At 42.3% G+C, this 19804-nt stretch overlaps 1 protein-coding gene across 1 annotated transcript in view; it reads left to right on the forward strand.

Moving 5' to 3' along the window:
- Positions 1-3504: 3504 nt before the first annotated feature.
- The window catches only part of Cd109 (CD109 molecule), a 90934-nt gene continuing 74634 nt past the window's right edge, over positions 3505-19804 (forward strand). Inside the window, exons 1-2 of the mRNA XM_051178907.1 lie at positions 3505-3763; positions 4920-5092. Of these exons, the coding sequence (XP_051034864.1) occupies positions 3693-3763; positions 4920-5092 (244 nt within the window). The 5' untranslated portion in view covers positions 3505-3692. The remainder of the gene's footprint in view (positions 3764-4919; positions 5093-19804) is intronic.

Here is a 19804-nt window from a genome sequence, read left to right on the forward strand (position 1 = left end):
AAAGAAGAGGAGGAATGCGGGAAGAGAAAAGAACAGAGAAGAAGAAGAAGAAAAAAAAAAAAAACAAAAAAACAAAAAAACCACAGTTCCCCAGGAGTTTGAAAGAAAAACTGGATAAATGTAAGGGGAAATAAAAAAATAGAAACAAGAGGGTTTTTTGTTGTTGTTTGTTTGTGTTTTTGTTTTTTGAGACAGGGTTTTTCTATGTAGCACTGGCTGTCCTAGAACTCTCTCTGTAGAACAGGCTGGCCTTAAACTCAGAGATCCACCGACCTCTGCACCCCAAGTGCTAAGTTTAAACCATCACATCTAGTTGAGAGGGATTTCTAAAACAGTAAGATAAAGTAAAAATATGGCTTAAAAATACAGCAGAAGAGGGGAAAAAGTGACAAAACAGAAATAAAGGAAGAATAACAAAGAAAGTAAAAAAGATTGCCCAGCAATGAAAAAAATGTGTGCAACACGTTGTATATAAATATCTTGGCTTCTGATAGGGCCTTCCTCTGCCTACTGACCCTGACAGTGGCAATGACAGCAGTGACCGGCTCATTGAGAACAGACACCCTCCCTGTTCTAATGGGCTGTCTCAGGGACCCCTGTGCTGGGACCTGCAACCTTCCTGGTGATGGCAGCTCTGACTGGGGGAATGGCATGCAGGGTGATGTTAGTGTCTTCAGTCTCTAACAGCCCTTGTCACTTTAGGCTGCTGGAACATGGAAGATTAGCTTCTCAGAGCCCTCTTAACCCAGTGAACATTAAAGGTTAGGAAAAAAAAAATATGCGATGAGGAATAAAAAACAACACATGGATTTTAGAATGTAACAGCAAGGAGAGAATACGGAAAGTGTAGGACTGGGCAGCTTGTATCTGGTCCTCAGAACATGGAGACTGTGTTACATGCACTGGGTGGGGGAGATTGAGTGGATCTTGTCTTTCCCATGGTTTAAGCTTCTGTTGAGTCTGTACTGGATGCATGCCCCATGTCTGTAAGAGGTGTGCTCATTTTAGTAGTTTCCCTTCTATAAATCAGGGCCTCTAGCTTTGCAGTCTGTGAGCCAAGCAAGTTCTCTCATCCTCTAATCATACCTCCTAGGTGGCTAATGTTATATATAACTGGGAATTGTCTCCCGAGCATGTTAGGACTGTGGGACTGAACCACAGCACTGAGGTTGGTGCAGGTGCAGGGCCTCTTCCCATGCCTTCAAGACCTTCCTCCCAAGTGCTGATCACCATGCACGGTGCTGGAGGGCTGGCTGCTCTTCAGAGCTCTTGGGTCTATAGTGATGAGAGCACTTTCCTCACAGGGTGTATATATGTGTGTGTGTGGGGGTGTGACTTCTCACTGACTTCTGCAGTTGGTTTTGAGGCTTCTGTGGGCCATGACCTTCTCTAGGTTAGGAATGCCTGTCTTATCACTAGGGCTGTGTTGGTAGCTTTGGGATGAGGTTGCTTCTCCTCATGCTGCCAGATGTAGGTGCTCTGCCAGGCTTTTAAATTTTATTTTTAGTCTTTGCACTTTTCAGCTTTCTATCACTGTTCTTGAATTTCTGAAGCATTTCCTAATCTCTACTCCCCCCTTTTGAGTCAGTCTATTCTTTCTCATAACAGGGTTGATGCATACATTTTTGTGATGCTCAGTCTGTTGGCAAATGTGTATCGTGAGGAGGAAGACATACACCTGAAAATTGTAGTAACTTAAAATCTCCACAGTTGGCATTAACTCTTTGGTCCTAACCCTATTTATTTTGAAATACTGCATAGCTTGTTTACTACTATGAATTCAAATTTGGGGAAGTAATTCAGCTATTCCAACTTCTTTTTCTCATCCGAGTGCCTTTAAGTGCACGTTCCTGGACACTTTCTGTGGACTACAGAATGGATGGAAAGATAAATTGCAGTTCCCACCCAGGACCTGCTGAGTGATTCTCACACACATCGGAGTATGACAAATGCAGGTTTAGAATTTGGTTCATTGTCCACACTTGAACCTGCTCCTCTTCACTGTACTAGGGAGGCGAGGAGACCAGCCCAGCAATAGCAGCTGTGCCAAGAACCAGCTGCATTCCAGGTCACAGTCAGACACTTCTCACCATACCCAAGTCCTGCTTTCACAGGAAGATGACCACTAACAATAGGCTGCCCTTAGAACAAGGGACATCTTCAGACATTCAGCAGGGTGAACAAGGGTAGGGACAGGAAGGGAGGAAAGCAATTTCCTGTGCTCCTAAACCCTCACTTTGTTCAGGTTCCACTTTCCCCCTTTTAGCATACAGCTGTGCCCACATGTAGCGATATGGTTGATGTTTCTCTAGTTTCATTTTACCCCAAACTCGACTGTCATCTAAAATTATTTTTTGGAATGAGAAAGTTCAAGTCGTCAGGCACTGAATGTGCCTGTTTTCCTAGTCTTTGGCAGTTGCCCGCTTTTATGGGGTAGCCATGGTGAAACCTGAGTCATCTGAAGACAGGGTGTCAGGGAAGCAGAAAAACTTGGGCTCAGAACTGGGGATCAGTAACTGCTGGGACCAGCACCCCTGGACACCTTGTCAGCGAAGCCTTTCTCTTCCAACCCCAATTGTGTTCTGACAAACTGTTACAAACTCAGGATTCTAGAGAGGACTTTTAGTAGAAAATGTGTTTAGCAATAGCTTCAAGGTTACCAGCATTTCTCCAAACAGCTCAACTGCTTCTGAGTTTCAAATGGCATCACCTAACTTTTTGATTGTACCAGAATATCCCCTCCTCACATGCTTTTTAAATTTATTTTTATTTAATAAAAATTAGGTTCTGGATTCACACTCTAGGATTCTCTTTTAAATTAGAGAAACGGTAACATTTTCTTAGAGGGGAGAGTATACATCAATTTTTATTTTAAGAAAAAAGTTTTTCGGGGCTGGAGAGACAGCTCAGAAGTTTAGAGCATTGACTGCTCTTTCAGAGGTCCTGAGTTCAATTCCCAGCAACCACAGAGAGGCTCTCAACCATCTATAATGAGATCTGATGCCCACTTATGTTGTGCAGGCAGAACACTGTATACATAATAAATAAATCTAAAAAAAAAACAAAAAAAACAAAAAAAGAAACAAGTTTTTCTCTGTTCTTATACATGTGTATTAACTACCAACATATACCCACCGGTGTGTGTGTGTGTGTGTGTGTGTGTGTGTGTGTGTGTGTGTGTGTGTCCAGGCACGCGCACGCTTGCCATTTCCCAAAACTTCTGACTCATCGTCTGGAAGACAATGATTGTTTTTTTTTTTTTTTTTCCACTTCACATAGCTGCTATGAATTGCTGTTCACAAGGATGGGCCTGTTTATTCACTCTGGGCATCGCCGGTAGAGTGCTAGAGTAAACAAGCCCCTGGTTCCCGGTGGCCGAGGAAGTGGGCGCCCACTGTTCTCCCCTGGGAAGGTGGGGCCAGGTTGTGGCCACCGCGTGCACAGACCGCTCTTCTCAGCCACCGGACAGGCGACGTTAGCCTGGGAGAAGTCAGAAGCGCCATTGTGATGCAGCGGGATGGGTGGAGCCATCAAGTCTCAATTTAGATCTCTCTGTTTTAGGCGCGCCCATTTCAGATTGGAAAACCCTGGTGCGAAGTGGGGGAAGGGGGGAGAGGCAGGCAGGAGTTGGCCAGCCACACCCCGCAGGGCGCACACTCGGTGGGCTGCAGATCCCGCGGGCAGACGGCGAGATGAGCAGCCGGAGCCTCCTGAGCGCTGCCCACCTTCTCTGCTTGTGCGCGACCGTGCTGGCCGCCCCGGGGTAGGAGCGCCGGCCGGAGGGCTCGGGCGCAGGGGACACGGGGACGTGCGGCCCGCGGGACCCACCGGGGGGCTTTCTTTTAGAGTCTTTCCTGCTGCGACAACTTGCTAAAGAACGTCGTCCTACCTCCAGTCCATGTTGCCCTGCCTTTTGCCTCTCAACTTGTTGCTCCTAAACGACGTGCCTCTTTTTTCCTTCCAGAGACTTTTTCTTTTTTTCCTTTCCTTTTCTAAACAGAATGTTTCTACTGTGACACTGTCAGTGTGACTGAGGTGATCAGAGAGTGTCATATCAGAGATTGTAGGAAGATAAACAAGAATTAATATAAAGTACTCCATTTTTAAAGTTTTTTTTCCTCTTCAGCAAAGAAATTACTACTACCACCACCACCACCACCACCACTACTACTACTACTACTACTACTACTACTACTACTACTATTACTGGGGGCCTATTTGTAACTCTGGCTGGCCTAGGAACCTGGGCAGTCCCTCCTCCCTCATCAGCCCCTCGAGTGTCAGGATATTAGAAGTCTAGGTGTGCACCACCATACCGGCCTCTTGGAGATCTCATCTCGTTGCTAGCTTTTATTTTCAGATGGTGATTTCAATCATTCCCCATCTCCCTTTGGTGGAAAGATAATCACGAAGATTTGAGCAGGCAAGATCCTAACTCTAGGGGTGTGTGTGTGTTTGTGTGTGTATGTGTATCTTTATACTGTGGAGAGACTTGGAGACTTGCATTCTTTTTTTTTTTTTTTAATTTGTTTATTTTCTATGTTTATTGACTTTTTGCCATTGTGTGTAAAAAGGTGCCAGGACAGTTTCAAGCCACCATGCGGTGCTGGGAATTGAACCCAGGTCCTCTGGAAGAGCAGCTAGTGCTCTTAACCTCTGAGCCATCTCTCCAGCCCTGCAAGTGACTTCTGCATGCTTTGTTTTCCCCTTTGGCTCCTGTGCATTTAAACAATTTTAGGAATTATGTTTTCTGTAGTGCTTCATGGTACTACTCAACAGCAGTGGTGCCATTTTAATTGTAATTACCGTGGTGGAGTGATGTGGAGACATCACTCTTCCAGAGAGTGGGGACAGTGAATACATTGATTAATAATTTAAAAAACTTTGATTTTTTTTTTCTTTTGTTGGTAACTCTTTAGGTCCCGCTTTCTGGTGACAGCCCCAGGGGTCATTAGGCCTGGAGCAAATGTGACAGTTGGTGTGGAGCTTCTGGAAAATGGCCCCCCACAGATCACTGTAAAGACTCAGGTGTTAAAGAAGGCTTCCAACAGAACAGTCACCGTCCTAGAAGCAGAAGGAGTCTTTGAAAAAGGTAAGATAAATTGGACAGTCAGTCTTACAGCCCTAGTTGGAATATGGCGATAGAGCCATGGGTTAGGCCGTACAGCAGAGGAAGACAGGTTTTCAATGGTTTCCAGAGAGCGCATTTGATTTTCAGGCCTGTGAAGTCTGAAGTTGTCCCTGAGTATTCTACCAAGTGGACAACGACCCAGTTTCCTTCATGTGTGGCTGTATCTTGTCTCATCTCCTGAAACTGCAGGGGAAGAACATCTGGCATTTTCCATCTGGGGGGTGTATGTGGGCCAGGCCTGGAAATGGTGCTTGCCATCACTGTGCATGGACAGATAGCAAGGAGGCTGGGAAACGCAGGGCAAGAGTTTGCCCCAAGAGCCAGGAGCAGAGCTAAACACTTGTCTCTCATATTGCCAAGCTTAGTGGTTGCGGCAGATTTTAGTAAATAAGCCATTGGGAAGGAAAAGAAGAGTGACACAATCCTATCTTGTGGAATAGTAGACCCAGTTTTATTGATCACCCCCCCCCCCAACTTAAAACTCTGTGAGTGTGTGGGAAGGGGGAGGTGGCCATGGTGAAAAGGATCAGATGAAAAGAACCAGCATCTTTTGTTTCAAGTTTGAATTCTAATCTGGTCCAGGATTATACTGGGCCCCAGAAGTGCACCCCCTTTTCAGTATTAAGGGAAAATTAAATCTAGGGTTTATTCATTAATATATAAAACATAATTTTCATTAAAATGGATCTTTATTATTATTATTTTCTGGCTACAAGAGCACTGTGCCCAGTGAGCAAAACTTAATAAGTGTTGTCAGTAAAGCTAATAAACTCTAATAAGCCATGCTCTGGCATCCAAATATAAACACTGTCAACTAAATGTGTATGTATACCAGAAATAGGTGTAAGTTCTTCTATTGTTCAGTGATTATTTATTTTTTTAATCCTGTGAGAGTACATAATGCAGGGTGTATGGGATTCCACAGTACTTTCTATAAAAATGTATCCCTTACCAGTATAGAAAATGAAAGACATCATTAAATGAGATTAAAGTTTATGTCTGTGATGTGACTCTGTACAGACATATTATGTCTGAATAGGGAAATTTAAGCTGGGGATTCAGAAGAGGGTTATATGTGTTGGGGCTAGCCTGTTTTGTGTGTGTGTGTGTGTGTGTATGTGTGTGTGTGTGGGTTGGGGGTTCACATGGTGCATGAACAACCCATGAGTCATTGCTCAGGAGCTATCCACCTTGTGTTTGAGAAATGATTGACCTGGAGCTTGCTGATGACATTAGCTCTTAGAAATATTGCAATTCTAAACAGGTGACTTAACTGTTCTGGGCATGAGATCCCTCATCATCAGAACAGATGTAATGCCACTGGCCATTTTGTGCAGTTATCAGGTTAAAGTCTTTTAGTATGTAGTCCTAGTAGTCTTTCATTACACAATAGCTGCTAGTGTTAGAAGTAGTAGCCCTAAAGAAGCAGATATAGAAAGCAAGGCCCTTCATACATGGGGACAGACCTGTATTGCATGGGAAATAAGATTCACTGGAACACAGTATAGGTTGAATAATGTTTATTTGGGGAGAAATCAGTTACACTTGAAACAGATGACCATCTTAGGTTACTGCTCCAAGGATGTCACCTGGATGCTCTGCAACTGGACCAGAAAGAGATCAAGCTGAGATCCAGGCCCTTAGACCTAGCTTCCCCTGACAAATCCACACCTGTGCCCATGCCCCAATGGGTGTGGTCAGTGCAACAGGTGCGGGCAGGGTAGATATCTCACTACAATTTCCCTTTTAGTCTAAAAAAAACACATTTAGGCTTAATATAAGACTATATATAAAGATAGTAAATATCAAGTAGGAGAAGAAAAATGTAAGAACATACACAATTAATACCTATTGCCAGCGAGGCAACAAGATCAAATGGCAAGAACTACAGACCTGAATTTCTATTATTGGATTTATCATTTCTGAACATGAACAAACCTTTGTGTATCATAGTAGCTAAAGACTTTTGGAACACATATCAAATAAGAGGAGATAATTCTTAAGCAGTTTTACCTTCATTATTTCTTCATCAAGAATTCATGATTTTGAGGGCAGTTTCCCTGGAATGTACAGGACCAGAGGAACGTGAATTATTTTGACAAATATTTGGGATTTGCTTGGACATTTGCACACTCTTTGTTAGTATTTAGGCATCTGTACTTTGGAGTTCTGACAGGATATGCCCTCAGCTGCTGCCACTAAAAGCATCACCTGTGCCTGTTCACTATGTTCCCCTTTAAAAGGGTCCTGCCCACCTATTTCTCCCTCTCTCTGTATATCTGTTCCTTTTTCTCTCTCTGCTGCTTTCCTCTCTCTTGCTGCTCCTGTCCCCAGAGGTTGGTCTCTCCCCTCCTCTTTCTCCCTTTTGATGATTCCTTTCTCCTAATAAAAAAAATCTCATCACTTGAACTCTGCTGCATGGTGTCTTTCTCTCTGGAGCTGCTTTTTAAAAAATTTATAACACTCTTATTTAATTTTTTAAGATTTAATATATTTTATTTTGTATATGAGTGTTTGCCTGCATGTTTGTATGTGCACCATATATATGCAGTGCCTGAGGGGGGCCAGAAGAGGGCATCAGATCTCCTGGAACTGGTGGTATAGACAGGTATAAGCCACCATATGGGTGCTGGAAATTAAACCCAGGTCCTCTGGAAGAGCAGCCCGTTTTCTTAATTGCTGAGCCATCTCTTCAGGCCTCCCACTCTTATTTTAGAATTCTGCTCTTTCCTACACTTTGTTTATCACTCTCTCCACTATAACAAATAGCAACTGCACTAGGGATTTATACTATGTCCAGGGTATTATTATTACTACTTATTAGTTTTTGAGGAGTTATCCCCCATATGTTCAAGCTTAGATCAGAAGACCCTAGGCCAGAATGGATCTTTAAAAAGAAAAGTGGGAAAATGCTGCTTTCCTTACTGTGTGCCTCTGGCTTTGCTGACTTACCAGGCCATTGAAACCTCACATTGCTGGAGGTACTCGCTCTCTTTGAAAGGAGAGTCTTACTCTCCAGGCTGTTAATTGTTCTCAGAGTAGATGCTTCCTGTAATGTTAGGGCTTAAGGATGAAGACATTCCTGCCTCCTTTCCCTCACATCCTTTGTTTTATCTGCCTTCTGCAGTTGTTACATCATGCAAGTAAAAGGGGACTTCTAAATCTGCAGGGACTGAATCTTTATAGAATTTGTGTGTGTGTTTCCATTACATACATTCAAATAAGTTCATTTTCGGTCTGATTAGTTCATCAATTTCCTCATGGAAAGGTTTTAATAAAGTTATCATGTAGCAGAGCTATGGAAAATCTTTTGAGTGATTAGAAAAATCCCTGGGCCAGGGCTGTGTGTCACAGCACAAGAATGTATTTCCAGCTTAATTTGCTTCAGAAATAATATTTTTATTAATAGATTCAGATTATACAATGGGCTTAATTTAAAATTTTTGGTGGGTTTTATTTTAATTTAATTAATTTTTTAAAAATGTGTGTGTTTTGAAACAGGTCACATTTGTCTCAGGCTGGCCTTGAACTCATTATGTAGCTGAGGTTAGCATTGAATCCAATCCTTTTCCTTCAGCTTTCCAAGTGTTAGGCTTATGGGCATGTGCCAATAAGCCCTATAACAAGAACTGGGCTGGAGAGGTGGCTCAGAGCTCAAGAGCAGTGTTTGCTCTTCCAGAGGTTCTGAGTTCAATTCCCAGCAATCACAGGGTGTCTCAAAACCATCTATAATGAGATCTGGTGCTCTCTTCTGGCATGCAGATATACGTGCAGGCAGAAACTGTGTATCTAATAAATAATTCTTAAAAAAAAAAAGAAGCTTCCCCCCCCATGGAATGATTTATTTATCTGTTTCATATATATGGGGGTGATCTGATTATGTGTGTGAACTATAGTCTTTTAGAAAAGTGTTCATTCTAAGCTGCATGGAGTTCTGCCTTTTTAGTACATGGTCCAGCTTCTTGCTTTTATCGCCCTCATCTCTGCAAAGAATATAGCTGGATTCATCATCTTACTTTCTTTCTTATGCAAGAGGTAGTTAGTTCCACAAACATAATTGACAAAACATAATGGGACATCAGTAGGGCGTGTAAGCCAGAGGAGAGAAGACTGGCATCTCTAGTGTTGGGTGAAGAATGAGCCTTCCTCTTTCCAAACTTCATTTCCTTTTCCCTTCTCCAACCTGAACAATTTGTTTAGTAGCTTCCGTCTTTTTCCTCCCAAACAAAATTTACTTCCTCTCAGTTAAAGAACTCGTTGCCACTAGTTCCATGTAAATCTGGTTTAAGAAAAAGTCCTGAGCTGGAGATGGCAACTGGAACACTTGGAAGCTCTGCCTGGGTGTTTCTAGTGTGTGGAGACACTATTTATTAGGTCTTTCTGAGACAGGGTCTCACTATATATCCTTGGTTGGCCTGGAGCTCAATATGTACACCAGGCTGACCTTGAACTCACAGAAATCCTCCTGCCTCTGCTTCTTGAGTGCTAGGATTAAAGGTGTGCACCACCTCTACACTGTTTATTTTTGTGTTGCTTGGATCTTTGCCTTCCCTTTTAGATAATGGGATGAAATAGTATCCACATCTACATCCTCTGTAACTTGCTTTTTGATTTTGTGCTAAATTCTTGGCTAATTCTCTTAATAGAATCTGTTTAGTTTAATTTTTAATAAGGAAAAAAACTCAGGCTGGAGCAGTGGCTCAGCAGTTAAGAGCACTTCCTGCTTTTGCAGAGGACCTGAGTTCTGTCCCCAGCACCACCCACATCGGGCAGCTCATAATTGTCTGTAATTCTAGCTCCAGAGTATCTCACAGCCTCTTCCAGACTCTGTGGGCAAATGTTTAAAGGATTTGAAAGAAATTGAAATATTAAAATTCCTCTTCCATACAAAGTATTAGCTGGAAAATGAAAACAAAAACCATCCAGCCTAGTTAGAAATGGTCATTTGGTGGAGACAATGCTGTCAAATATACCTTTCATCTGTGTAGATCAAGATCTGTCCCATGGTTTTTACAAAAGTACAGTAATTAGTGTAGTGTGTAGGCAGATCCCAGGGCAGGTTTTTGCAGGCCACTTGTCAAGAGAACTCAGTTTAAACCTGTAGTTACGTGAGTATAGATTCTTCATTTATGTTCTTCGCCATTGTGTGGCATAAGAATTAGGAGGGGTAGGTATTGAGGGTAAAGGATCTAGATGGGCTTGGCTTTGAAGCCAGACTGTAAGGTTGCAAGTACTGGCTACTCCATCTAATGGTGTTTTGACTGTGGTGCTTGAGGACTGCAGCAGGTTTTAATTTCATCATCTGATAATAATTATTTCTGACTTAACATGATTATATACTTATTGTGAAGATTAAGTAAAGATTTAAAGCACTTAGCAGGAAATAATAGCTACTGTTCAAGAAAATAGCTACTGTTATTAGAGGAAAGTATCAGTAATTCATGTCCAAGGTGATTATTACTCTTCTATTGAGATGACCCTGAACTTGGAACTCTATAAAAGGCATTCATATCATGGGAATGGGAAGGTATATAGCATAATAAGTACTTTTTGCTTATAATACCAATCACAAAGTATTTAATTTTTAACTCTCCAATGAGCTAGGCACTATTTTGTTAATTATGGAGATTGACTTAAACAAGCTGACTTAAACAAGTCAATCAGTGAACAGTGAGGCCTGAACCCAAGATTAGTTCTGTCTGGGTACAGAGACTGAAGCAATACTGTATTTCCTTCCTCTAAATAATCTTCAGATTTGCTTGCAGTAGACTAGGTATAAGACCTAATGTGGTTCTAAAGAACTGCAAGTTGCCTTAAATGCCCATCTCCTATGATGAAATTGATGACTACCTTAAATGCTGTCCTAGAGACTTAATCCAGTAGCTGATAGAAGCAGAAGCAGATATCCATAGCTAAACACTGAGCCAAACTCCTGGAATTCAGTTGTAGCGAGGGAGCAGTGATGAGCAAAGGGGTCAAGACCATGCTGGAGAAACCTACAGAAACAGCTGACCTGAGCAAGTGGGAGCTCAGGGACCCCGGTCTGACAGCTGGGGAACCTGCACAAGACAGAAGCAGGCCCCTTAACCATGGGTGTCAGTTAGGAGGCCTGGGCAGTCTATGGGGCCTTTGGTAGTGGAACCAGTATTTATCCATAGTGCACGAATGGGCTTTGGAGCCCATTTTCTATGGAGGGATACTCTCTCAGCCTAGATACATGGGGGGAGGGCCTAAGACCCTACCCCAAATGATGTGACAGACTTTGATGACACCCCCATGGAAAGCTTCACCTTCCCTGGGGAGTGGATGAGGGGGTTGGGATGGGGGTGTTGGTGGGGGGAATGGGAGAATGGGAGGGAGAGGGAACTGGGATTGGTATGTAAAATAAGATTGCTTTTAATTTAAATACAAATTAATAATAATAATAATAATAATAATAATAATAATAATAATAATAAACTGCAAGCTGGATTAGGCCTGGTGACACACACATGTAAACTCAGCACTTAAAAGGCTAGAGCAGAGAGATGGAATTTGAGACCAGTCTGGGCTACATATAGAGATTCTGTCCCAACACAAGACAAAAATGATGACAGCAACAATCACAAAAAATTGAAAGATGAAATGCCACCTTTTCTCTGAATTTAATTATGCCCACTGTAGAGTTTTGCAACTGGAAGGGGACATCAGAGTTAAGTCAACTCAATTTCCTAATTTGTGGCTGAGGAGCGGCCCCGTGTCTGGGGCTCTGCTCAAAGTCAAATTGCTTGTTGCTGGCAAAGCTGGAAATGGATCCTATTTCTCCAAATCTTCAGCCCAGTGTTTTTTCCAGTGTCTTCTAGAAAACTCTCCTAACAAATATGGAAGCTGTGTCTGAGAGCTACGATGTGTTTACAAATGTCGATTCTTCTGATTTGGAAGGGAAAAAGTCGAGTGAAGCTTAAAAAACCCAAGTGCTCAGCAGCGTCCTGCTCTGGGTGGAGTGGCTCTTGACAGACTGCTGAGAAGCATCGGGAGAGCTGGTCAGGGTCTCTCAGACATCTACATTCCATCACTGTGTTTCTCTTATATTTTTGGTTTGTGAGCCTAGCCTTTAACGGCTGAGCCATCTCTCCAGCCCATCACTGTGTTTCTCAAGGGGTGAGTTGCACTTAAGTGTAGATTCATGTCCACCCTTCACACATGGCTAAGGTCCAGGTACCTAAATCTCTTCTACCATTATCTCAGATGATTCTCAGCAACATTAAATGAGAACACCTACCTGCTAGTGTCTCCCAAATTGTACTTGACCTAGCTTTGGGAAGCCTGGGTGTGAGAGGCAAGTCCTTGCAAGCTTGATGACTCACATGCTCTGAGAGAAGGGCCCTCCTGAATGTCTGTGCTTGCTTTTCAAGTATCCCCCAACCCTAAGCACTGGTGTTTTGGCAGTGAAATAACTAACATGTTTTGGGGTTTGATTGTGAATCAGTGACTGAATGAAGTTGAAAATAAACATGCTAATTCTTTAAACTTCAAGTTACACATGTGTTGCTCTTCTAACACCGAGTCACTGTCCTTATGACTCACTGAAGGGCTGTGGTGGAAATAGAAAGCAGGTCCTGTAAGATTTTGGGATGGTAACTGTTGAGCCTTTATGTTCTGTTAGGCTGGCTTTGTAATGCTAAAACTTGTCATGTTCTCAGAGATGTTTCTTTTCATTAATTCGATGTCCCATGGTTGAATGAGAGGTGAGAGAACAGGGGAGGATCCAGACAATAAAAGCGCAAATCTGAGTGAGCATGGTGGCCCATACCTGTAATCCCAGAACTTGGGATGCAGAGGCAGGCATATCTGTGTTTGAGGCTAGCCTGGTTGACAGATCAGATTTCATGACAGCCAGGACTACAGAGATACCCTCTCAGGAAAGTTAAAAACAACAAAACAAAACAAAGAATCCAAATTCTACCCTCCCGAAAAGTGAAGAGAAGTTTGCACATTATAGGTGCATGGGAGGAAGATGTTCTGAGGTGCTGTTTCTGTAGAGTGACTAAATGTAGCATGATAGATTGCACACCCAAAAGCTAGAAAAGGTGCCAGTTAGATGATTGAGCAGGTAAAGAGACTTGCCACCAAGCCTGAAATCCTTAGTTTAGGCCCTAGGACCCACCCCACCCACACATGAGAAAGAAAGAGCTGTCTTTACAAAGTCCTCTGATCTGCATACATGTTCTGTGGACCATGTGTGCAGGTGTGCGCACACACACACACATATGTAATTTAAAAACAAACAAACAAAAAAAGCTGGGAGCTTTTAATCCCAGTATTCCGGAGGCAGGGACAGGCAGATCAGGGGTTTGAGGTCAGCCTGGTCTACAGAGTGAGTTCCAGGACAGCCAGGGCTACCCTGTCTTGAAAACAAAAACCAAAGAAGGGCTGAAATGAAGGTGTGCCTTCCTAGAGGTGTAGGGGGTTGGGATGAGTTTATTCCTGCTATGATTGTTAGTGCATGTGGTGGCATTCTGACTCACTGTATTTTGGTCTGGGCCAAGATAACAATAGGAAGGTCAGTGACAGGGCTTGAGGTGGGGGATCGTGCTGGGTCCCAATCTTGCTCTCTTTCTACTCTTTTCATAGGGACGTTCTTGGAATTGACCTCTTTAGATTATTACTGTGTATTGCTTGTACAAAATGATGTATTTCTTGGTGACATTTTCATAGACGTCTATCATATTCATCTATCATATTCACTCTCCCCTCCCTTGTTCCTTTCCCTCCTGGTTGGCTCTTTTCTCTTGTCAGCCCCATTCTTCCATGTCATGCATGCAGGTTTCACATAGGGGGCAAAGCACATGGTACCTGTCTTTTTGTATTGCCTTAGTTTGCCTGCAAGGCCCTGGCTGAAATACTTCCAAGATCTAGTGGGGGATAGCAGTGGGTAACTGGTGGGCAGGTCTGTGGGATTTTTGGTTGGGAGGAAATGATTCATGATTTGAAGTCTAAAAACCAGACCGAGTGGTGAAGAAATTGCCATAAGTGGAGAGAAATGTTTTCTAAGAATACCTTGTGGCTTCCTTGTAGCAGGCTCAGTTAGGGATTTATGTTAATGAAAATGTAGCTACAGAATAGTTTAACATTACTATGTTGAAATGTGCTGAATACCTTAAGGACTGTAAAGAAGGCATTCATTATATTCAGTGTTTGAAATATTTATTGTGTGCCAAAGTCTACAAGATTATGTTGTAACAACTATTTTTGAAATAATACCTGGATCTGTGCTGTCCTGTTGGGAGGCATGGTGTGTCAAAATGGGAGTTCTAAAGCATAAAAACTGAACTCATTTTATTCTATTTGCTTATTTTTTATTAATTAATTAATTAATTAATTTTACATTCTGATTACAGACTTCTGTTGCTTCTCCCCTGACACTCTCTTCCTCCCTCCCTCCACCCCCCTACCCTGTTAATCCACTCCTCCTGTTTTTGTTTAGAAAGTGGCAGGCATCTCATGGGCCTCAGCAAAGCATGGCATATCAAGCTACCATAAGACTATGTACCCCTGTATTCAGACTGGGAAAGGCAGTCCAGGCTGAGGAATAGGGTCCCAAGAGTCAGCACTAGGGAAGGCTACTATTGCCAGGAGTCCCACAAATAGACCGAACTACACAATCATTACATATATGCAAGAGGGCCTAGGTTGGTCCCATGCAGGCTCCTTGGTGCAGCCATTAGTTATGTGTAGTTTTTTTTTAATTTAAATTTTGGTTTATTATTATTTTTTTAGACAGGGTCTTATTGAACTTCCCTGGATAGCCTGGAACTTGCTATGTAGATCTTGTTTGGCCTTGAGTTCACAGAGATTTATGTATTTCTGAATATTGGGATTGGGATTAAAATCTTGTGCTACCAGACTCAGCTTTACGTGTACTTTTTGAGTATATGGAATGAGGCTTTGTAAAGATGGAAAAATTTAGCCTAATTTCCCCTAGACTCTGCCTCCTAGCAGTGAGTAGGCAAAAGGTCATTCTTGACTGTTTACGACATGGCGGTTTACCGACAGCACCTGTGAGTGAATGAGAACAGGAAATGAGCCTTGTCACACTACCCAGAAGCCCTAGCGAAAGCAGACTTCCTGGGCTAAGCGCAGGCTTGGATAGTTCAGATTGATTGGTGTGCACTGGATGCTATGAGATGATTGGTTTGTGATGTGTGGGCTTTGTTGTAACCCTATAAAAGCTGTCTGAACCCTATACCCAGGGTTTCCAGTCCTCTACCCCATGTGGAGTATGGCTGTGGACCCCAGTGCACTGGAATATAAAAGACCTCATGCTTCAAGACTGCTTCTCGTGAGTGATTGGGGGGGGCACCTTTCCTGAGTCGGGGCATGAGGGTCCATGCCCTCCACGGGTCTTTCAGCTTGTATGACTTGAGATGAGCTATAGCTATAAAGTACACACTGGGTTTTGAATATTGGTACCAAAAAAAAAAAAAAAAAAAAAAACTCAATAAACTCTTTTTTATGTTTTGATGATAATATTTTGAACAAGCTGGGTTAATAAGATTTGTTTTTGAATTTACTTTCACCCAATTTTTTTTGTTGTTGTCAATAAATTGTTTTTGAGTATTGATCACAATACGTGGCATACATTTCAAAGATGGTTAACTGTCTTTGCTTTGGCATTTACCACTGGCAGATATGGAGGCTCCCACCTCCTCCTGAGCAAAAAACATGGCCTCTCTGTTGTAGGCTTTAGTGGACATTCAACCTCATTCCTTGAGAAAGGAGGAGTGGGTCTCTCCCCTGAGCACCAAAGGGGTGACAGACTTTTCCTGTAAAGGTAAATGGATGTTTTGCTGTAGACTTTTGTCTTTATTGCGGTTACTCAACACTACCTTATAGTTTCGAAGCAGCTGGAGACAAAGGAACAACGTTAGAGTCTGTATGCTGTTGACTAACAGTGAAAAATTGTTCTCCCCCATCTGTTTGAAAATAAAAAGCCATTCTTAGTTCATGAACTACACAAAAAGCGTGGGCAAAGTTTGGTCTGTAGGCTGTAGATTGTCTGCCTTGCCATGGTAAGTACCCTGTACATTTTAAAACAAGAACCCCGCCTGACTCTTACTTTTTCATTTGTAGTGAAACCTTGGTTTACTTTTTGTAGGTTTCTGCTTGGTCTTATGCCACTGAGCTATATACAAGGAATGAAACATTATGTATGAATGTCATATTTATTGAAATATTTATAGGCAAGGGGAGGCATGAAAAAAACAAAAAACAAGAAGAATATGAAAGTGTGAAATTCTTGTATTTTCTGTATTGACTCAATTAGGCTTTTTTGGGGGGGGGCAAAATGGCTTTAAACTATTAAAGAGAAACACTACATTTTAAAGTTCTATTTTCCACATATTTGTGGTTGATAATTGTTCTCCTTTTGTAGTTCATCTGGAAATGAAATGATTTCTGCATAGAGAATATCTCATAAACTGGTAAAGAGGTAAAACATATTAACAGTGGGGATAAACCAAAGTTTATTTTTGCACATGACTGCATAGCAAAGAACTGCCAAAGATATTAAGCCTCAAATATTAAGTTGGGAAGATACATAGTGGAAAAATACTTTTGTTTTTTCATAGAGAGTATTTCTGGATCTAGACTTATTTCCAAATGTTCACTATTCTTTCCGGTCAATGATTCTCCTGAGCCACTTGGTGAGGACAGATGTAAGGCAGCAGATGTCTTACAGAGTGTGTTTCAAAAGTTAAGGGAAGGTTCATTCTTGTGTATGCTTATTACACAACTTAAAAATAGCCTGAACTCTATTTGTAAATCAAATGGTTGGCTTTTCGGCTGTGCCAAGTGTGAAGTCAGCAAACAAGGCTTTTTTTAAGGTGCTGGCTGCTGGGGGCAAGAGGCAGTAGTCTGGAAGGCTCTGACATGGCCTCTCTCTGGTCATATGTAAAAGCCATCAGAGGTTACAGTTGTCTGGAAGAGCCTCATATAACATAGCACACCCTCAGTGATTGAGAGAGTGTGCATTGCCTTTCAATATAGCCAGTTCCCATGTCGGAGTGGAATCGGGCCAAAGAGGGGGGAAAAATGCTATCTCTTACCCTCAACCTAGCAACTGCAGAGAAAGGGGCTCTTCTTTCCCGTCTATCCTGCTTAATTCCCCAACCCCTACCTTTATCATTGACCCAAGTTACTGTAAAATCTTCTTTAAATAAGTCCGGTGCTTAGGAAATCTGAAGATGTATTTTTAAATCTGAAGAGAAGACAGAAGCAATAGCAATAATTAACATTAAGCATTTAAAGTTAAATTATAAGATTGGTGGTAGGCACTATCTACACAGTGTATCTGGGATGCTCCCCATGTTCAGCAGGAGCAAGAGGGGCTGAGACATTTCTGCCTCTGTACTCTTGGTGCTGGCTTGCTCTGTATCTTCCCTGGTTCTGGGACTGATGTGGTTATAGGTCTAGAGTGGGACCCAGGCATGCAACTCCTTCCTTCAGCATTCCTCTCATGAAAAACCCTTCACAGGTTCGAGCTGCCTAAAAGCTACACCCAAAACAAAACAAAGCAACAACATTAGTGTCCCTATGAAATGAGATTTCTAGTGAGCCTGTATGGAATTACCAGCATGCATGCCCTCCAGTTAACCAGTGTAAGAGATTCATTTATTGCAGATTCCCAGCTTCTTTCCTCTTTCTCCTTGCCTGGTGTCACTTGGGTAGGACTCACCCCACACACCCTACCCCCCAAGTGGCTGTGGGAGGTGGCCTTTGTGCCAGACCAGGGCAGAAAGGAAACATATTGTTTCTGCCATCCCCTGGGCTGACAAACTAGCCAACCCTGAAGATTTATCCTGAAGCAAGGAAAACTATACCTCCCAGGAGTAGGCAACTTTGTTGGGGCACAGCTCTGAGCAGTTCAGCTTTTCGTTCTTGGTTCTGCCTTGGGACACTCTGGTGGCTGCTGTGTTACAAGCACCACACACACATCCACTACAGGAGAAAGGCTCTTTCATTTAAGCTGCAGGGTGTATCCCAGCCTTCTGGACCTAGGGCTTTTTTGCCCTTGTGTTTTCTTTTGTTTTTGTTTTTTGAAACAGGGTTTCTCTGTGTAACAGTCTTGGAACTTACTGTTACAGACCAGGATGGCCTCGAACTCACATGAATCTGACTGCTTCTGCCTCTATGCTGGAATTAAAGGGGTGTGCCACCACATTTTGCTTTTCTGATCCCATTAACTAGAGACCTGACTTGCCCAGGGTTGCCCCTTCCTGGGGATGACTTGTATAGGTACCAGGATCCACACAAAGGCTGAGGAAAGCAGGGACTCCAAGATGACTGAGATTTTAAACCTCATTTTAAATGATTAAGGAACACTGGGGGCATTTGCAAACATACCAACCAAATGAAACTTACAATAGCCAGCAATAGAAGAGAGGTAAACTGCTAACTATATTGAGACCATCCAGGGCCGGGTCTAATGCTGGGATCCAAGGGTCAGGCTGCAGATTGAGAGTCTTAGGTGATCCAGGGCTCCAGATCTCATTTGTAAAATAAGACTAATGGACCCTCACCCAGAACACCTCTTTCCACAAAGCTCTACGAATAAACACATAGAACCAAACTGAAATGGCAAGGCCGACAGTTTACCTCATTTCTGTTTTTTTTTGAAGATAGTTGGAGTGTAGATCTGTGGAACTATATGTATTGCTTTGACATATAAAAATGAAAAAAATGTATTCTGTCAGGTCTGTTGGCTATTTTGTTTCTAAATAAAGTTTCAGAGTCCCATCCTCCAGGACATGGCTATAGAACAGAAATACAATTCAACGGTGTAAATAATTGAATGTTCTCCAGTGACTGCTTTACAAAAGTAAAAGGAAATTAATTTTAACAGTACACTGTATTTGATTTAGGTGACTTCTTATTTGTAATTACAGATACTATGATTATTATAAAGTCCTTATAAAAGCCTCTGCTAAAAGTTTCATTCTGTAGGTTGTTCCAAGTTTTAGAACTCAGCCTCACATGTGTCTGGTGCCTGCTCTGTGGGATGGCAGCTTTAGAGGTTTGCTGGAGTTTTTTCCTTTTGTCATCCCTGTGTGCTTGCTTGTTTTAGTATTGTTATTTTTGAGCTCAGGCTGGCCTCAAATTTGAGCTTCTTCTGCTTCAGCTCTCCTGGATACTGGGATTGTGGTGTGTGCTCCACCACTCTTGGCTTCGCTGTGCAGGTAATCTTTATTTTTATTTATTTTTGGCTTTTGGAGACAGGGTTTCTCTGTGTAGTCCTGGTTGTCCTGGAACTCGCTCTGTAGATCAGGCTGACCTTGAACTCACAGAAATCCTCCTGCCTCTGCCTCCAGGGTGCTGAGATTAAAAATGTGTGCTGCTACTGCCACCCAGATGCTAGGTAATCTTGTTTGTTTCAAAGATTTTCCTATTACCTCTTACTGGGAATGAGCTACCTCAAAAGTTAGTAATTTAACACCAAGTGTTGACTGTTTCTCACAGGTGGCTCTCCACTTGCATGCACCAGGCTCAGGGTCACTTTATAGAATTCAAGACCTGAGTTTTCAACTGCACTTTCTGTCTGAAGCTTTTCTTTATTCTCTTTTTGTCATGTATTTAATTACGTATGGAAGCATACGTAATTGACAGGTTATGATTCATTGTTTATTGAGTGTTTAA

This window comes from Phodopus roborovskii, unplaced genomic scaffold (genome assembly GCF_943737965.1).
Source record: "Phodopus roborovskii unplaced genomic scaffold, PHOROB, whole genome shotgun sequence".
Taxonomy (NCBI): Eukaryota; Metazoa; Chordata; class Mammalia; order Rodentia; family Cricetidae; genus Phodopus; species Phodopus roborovskii.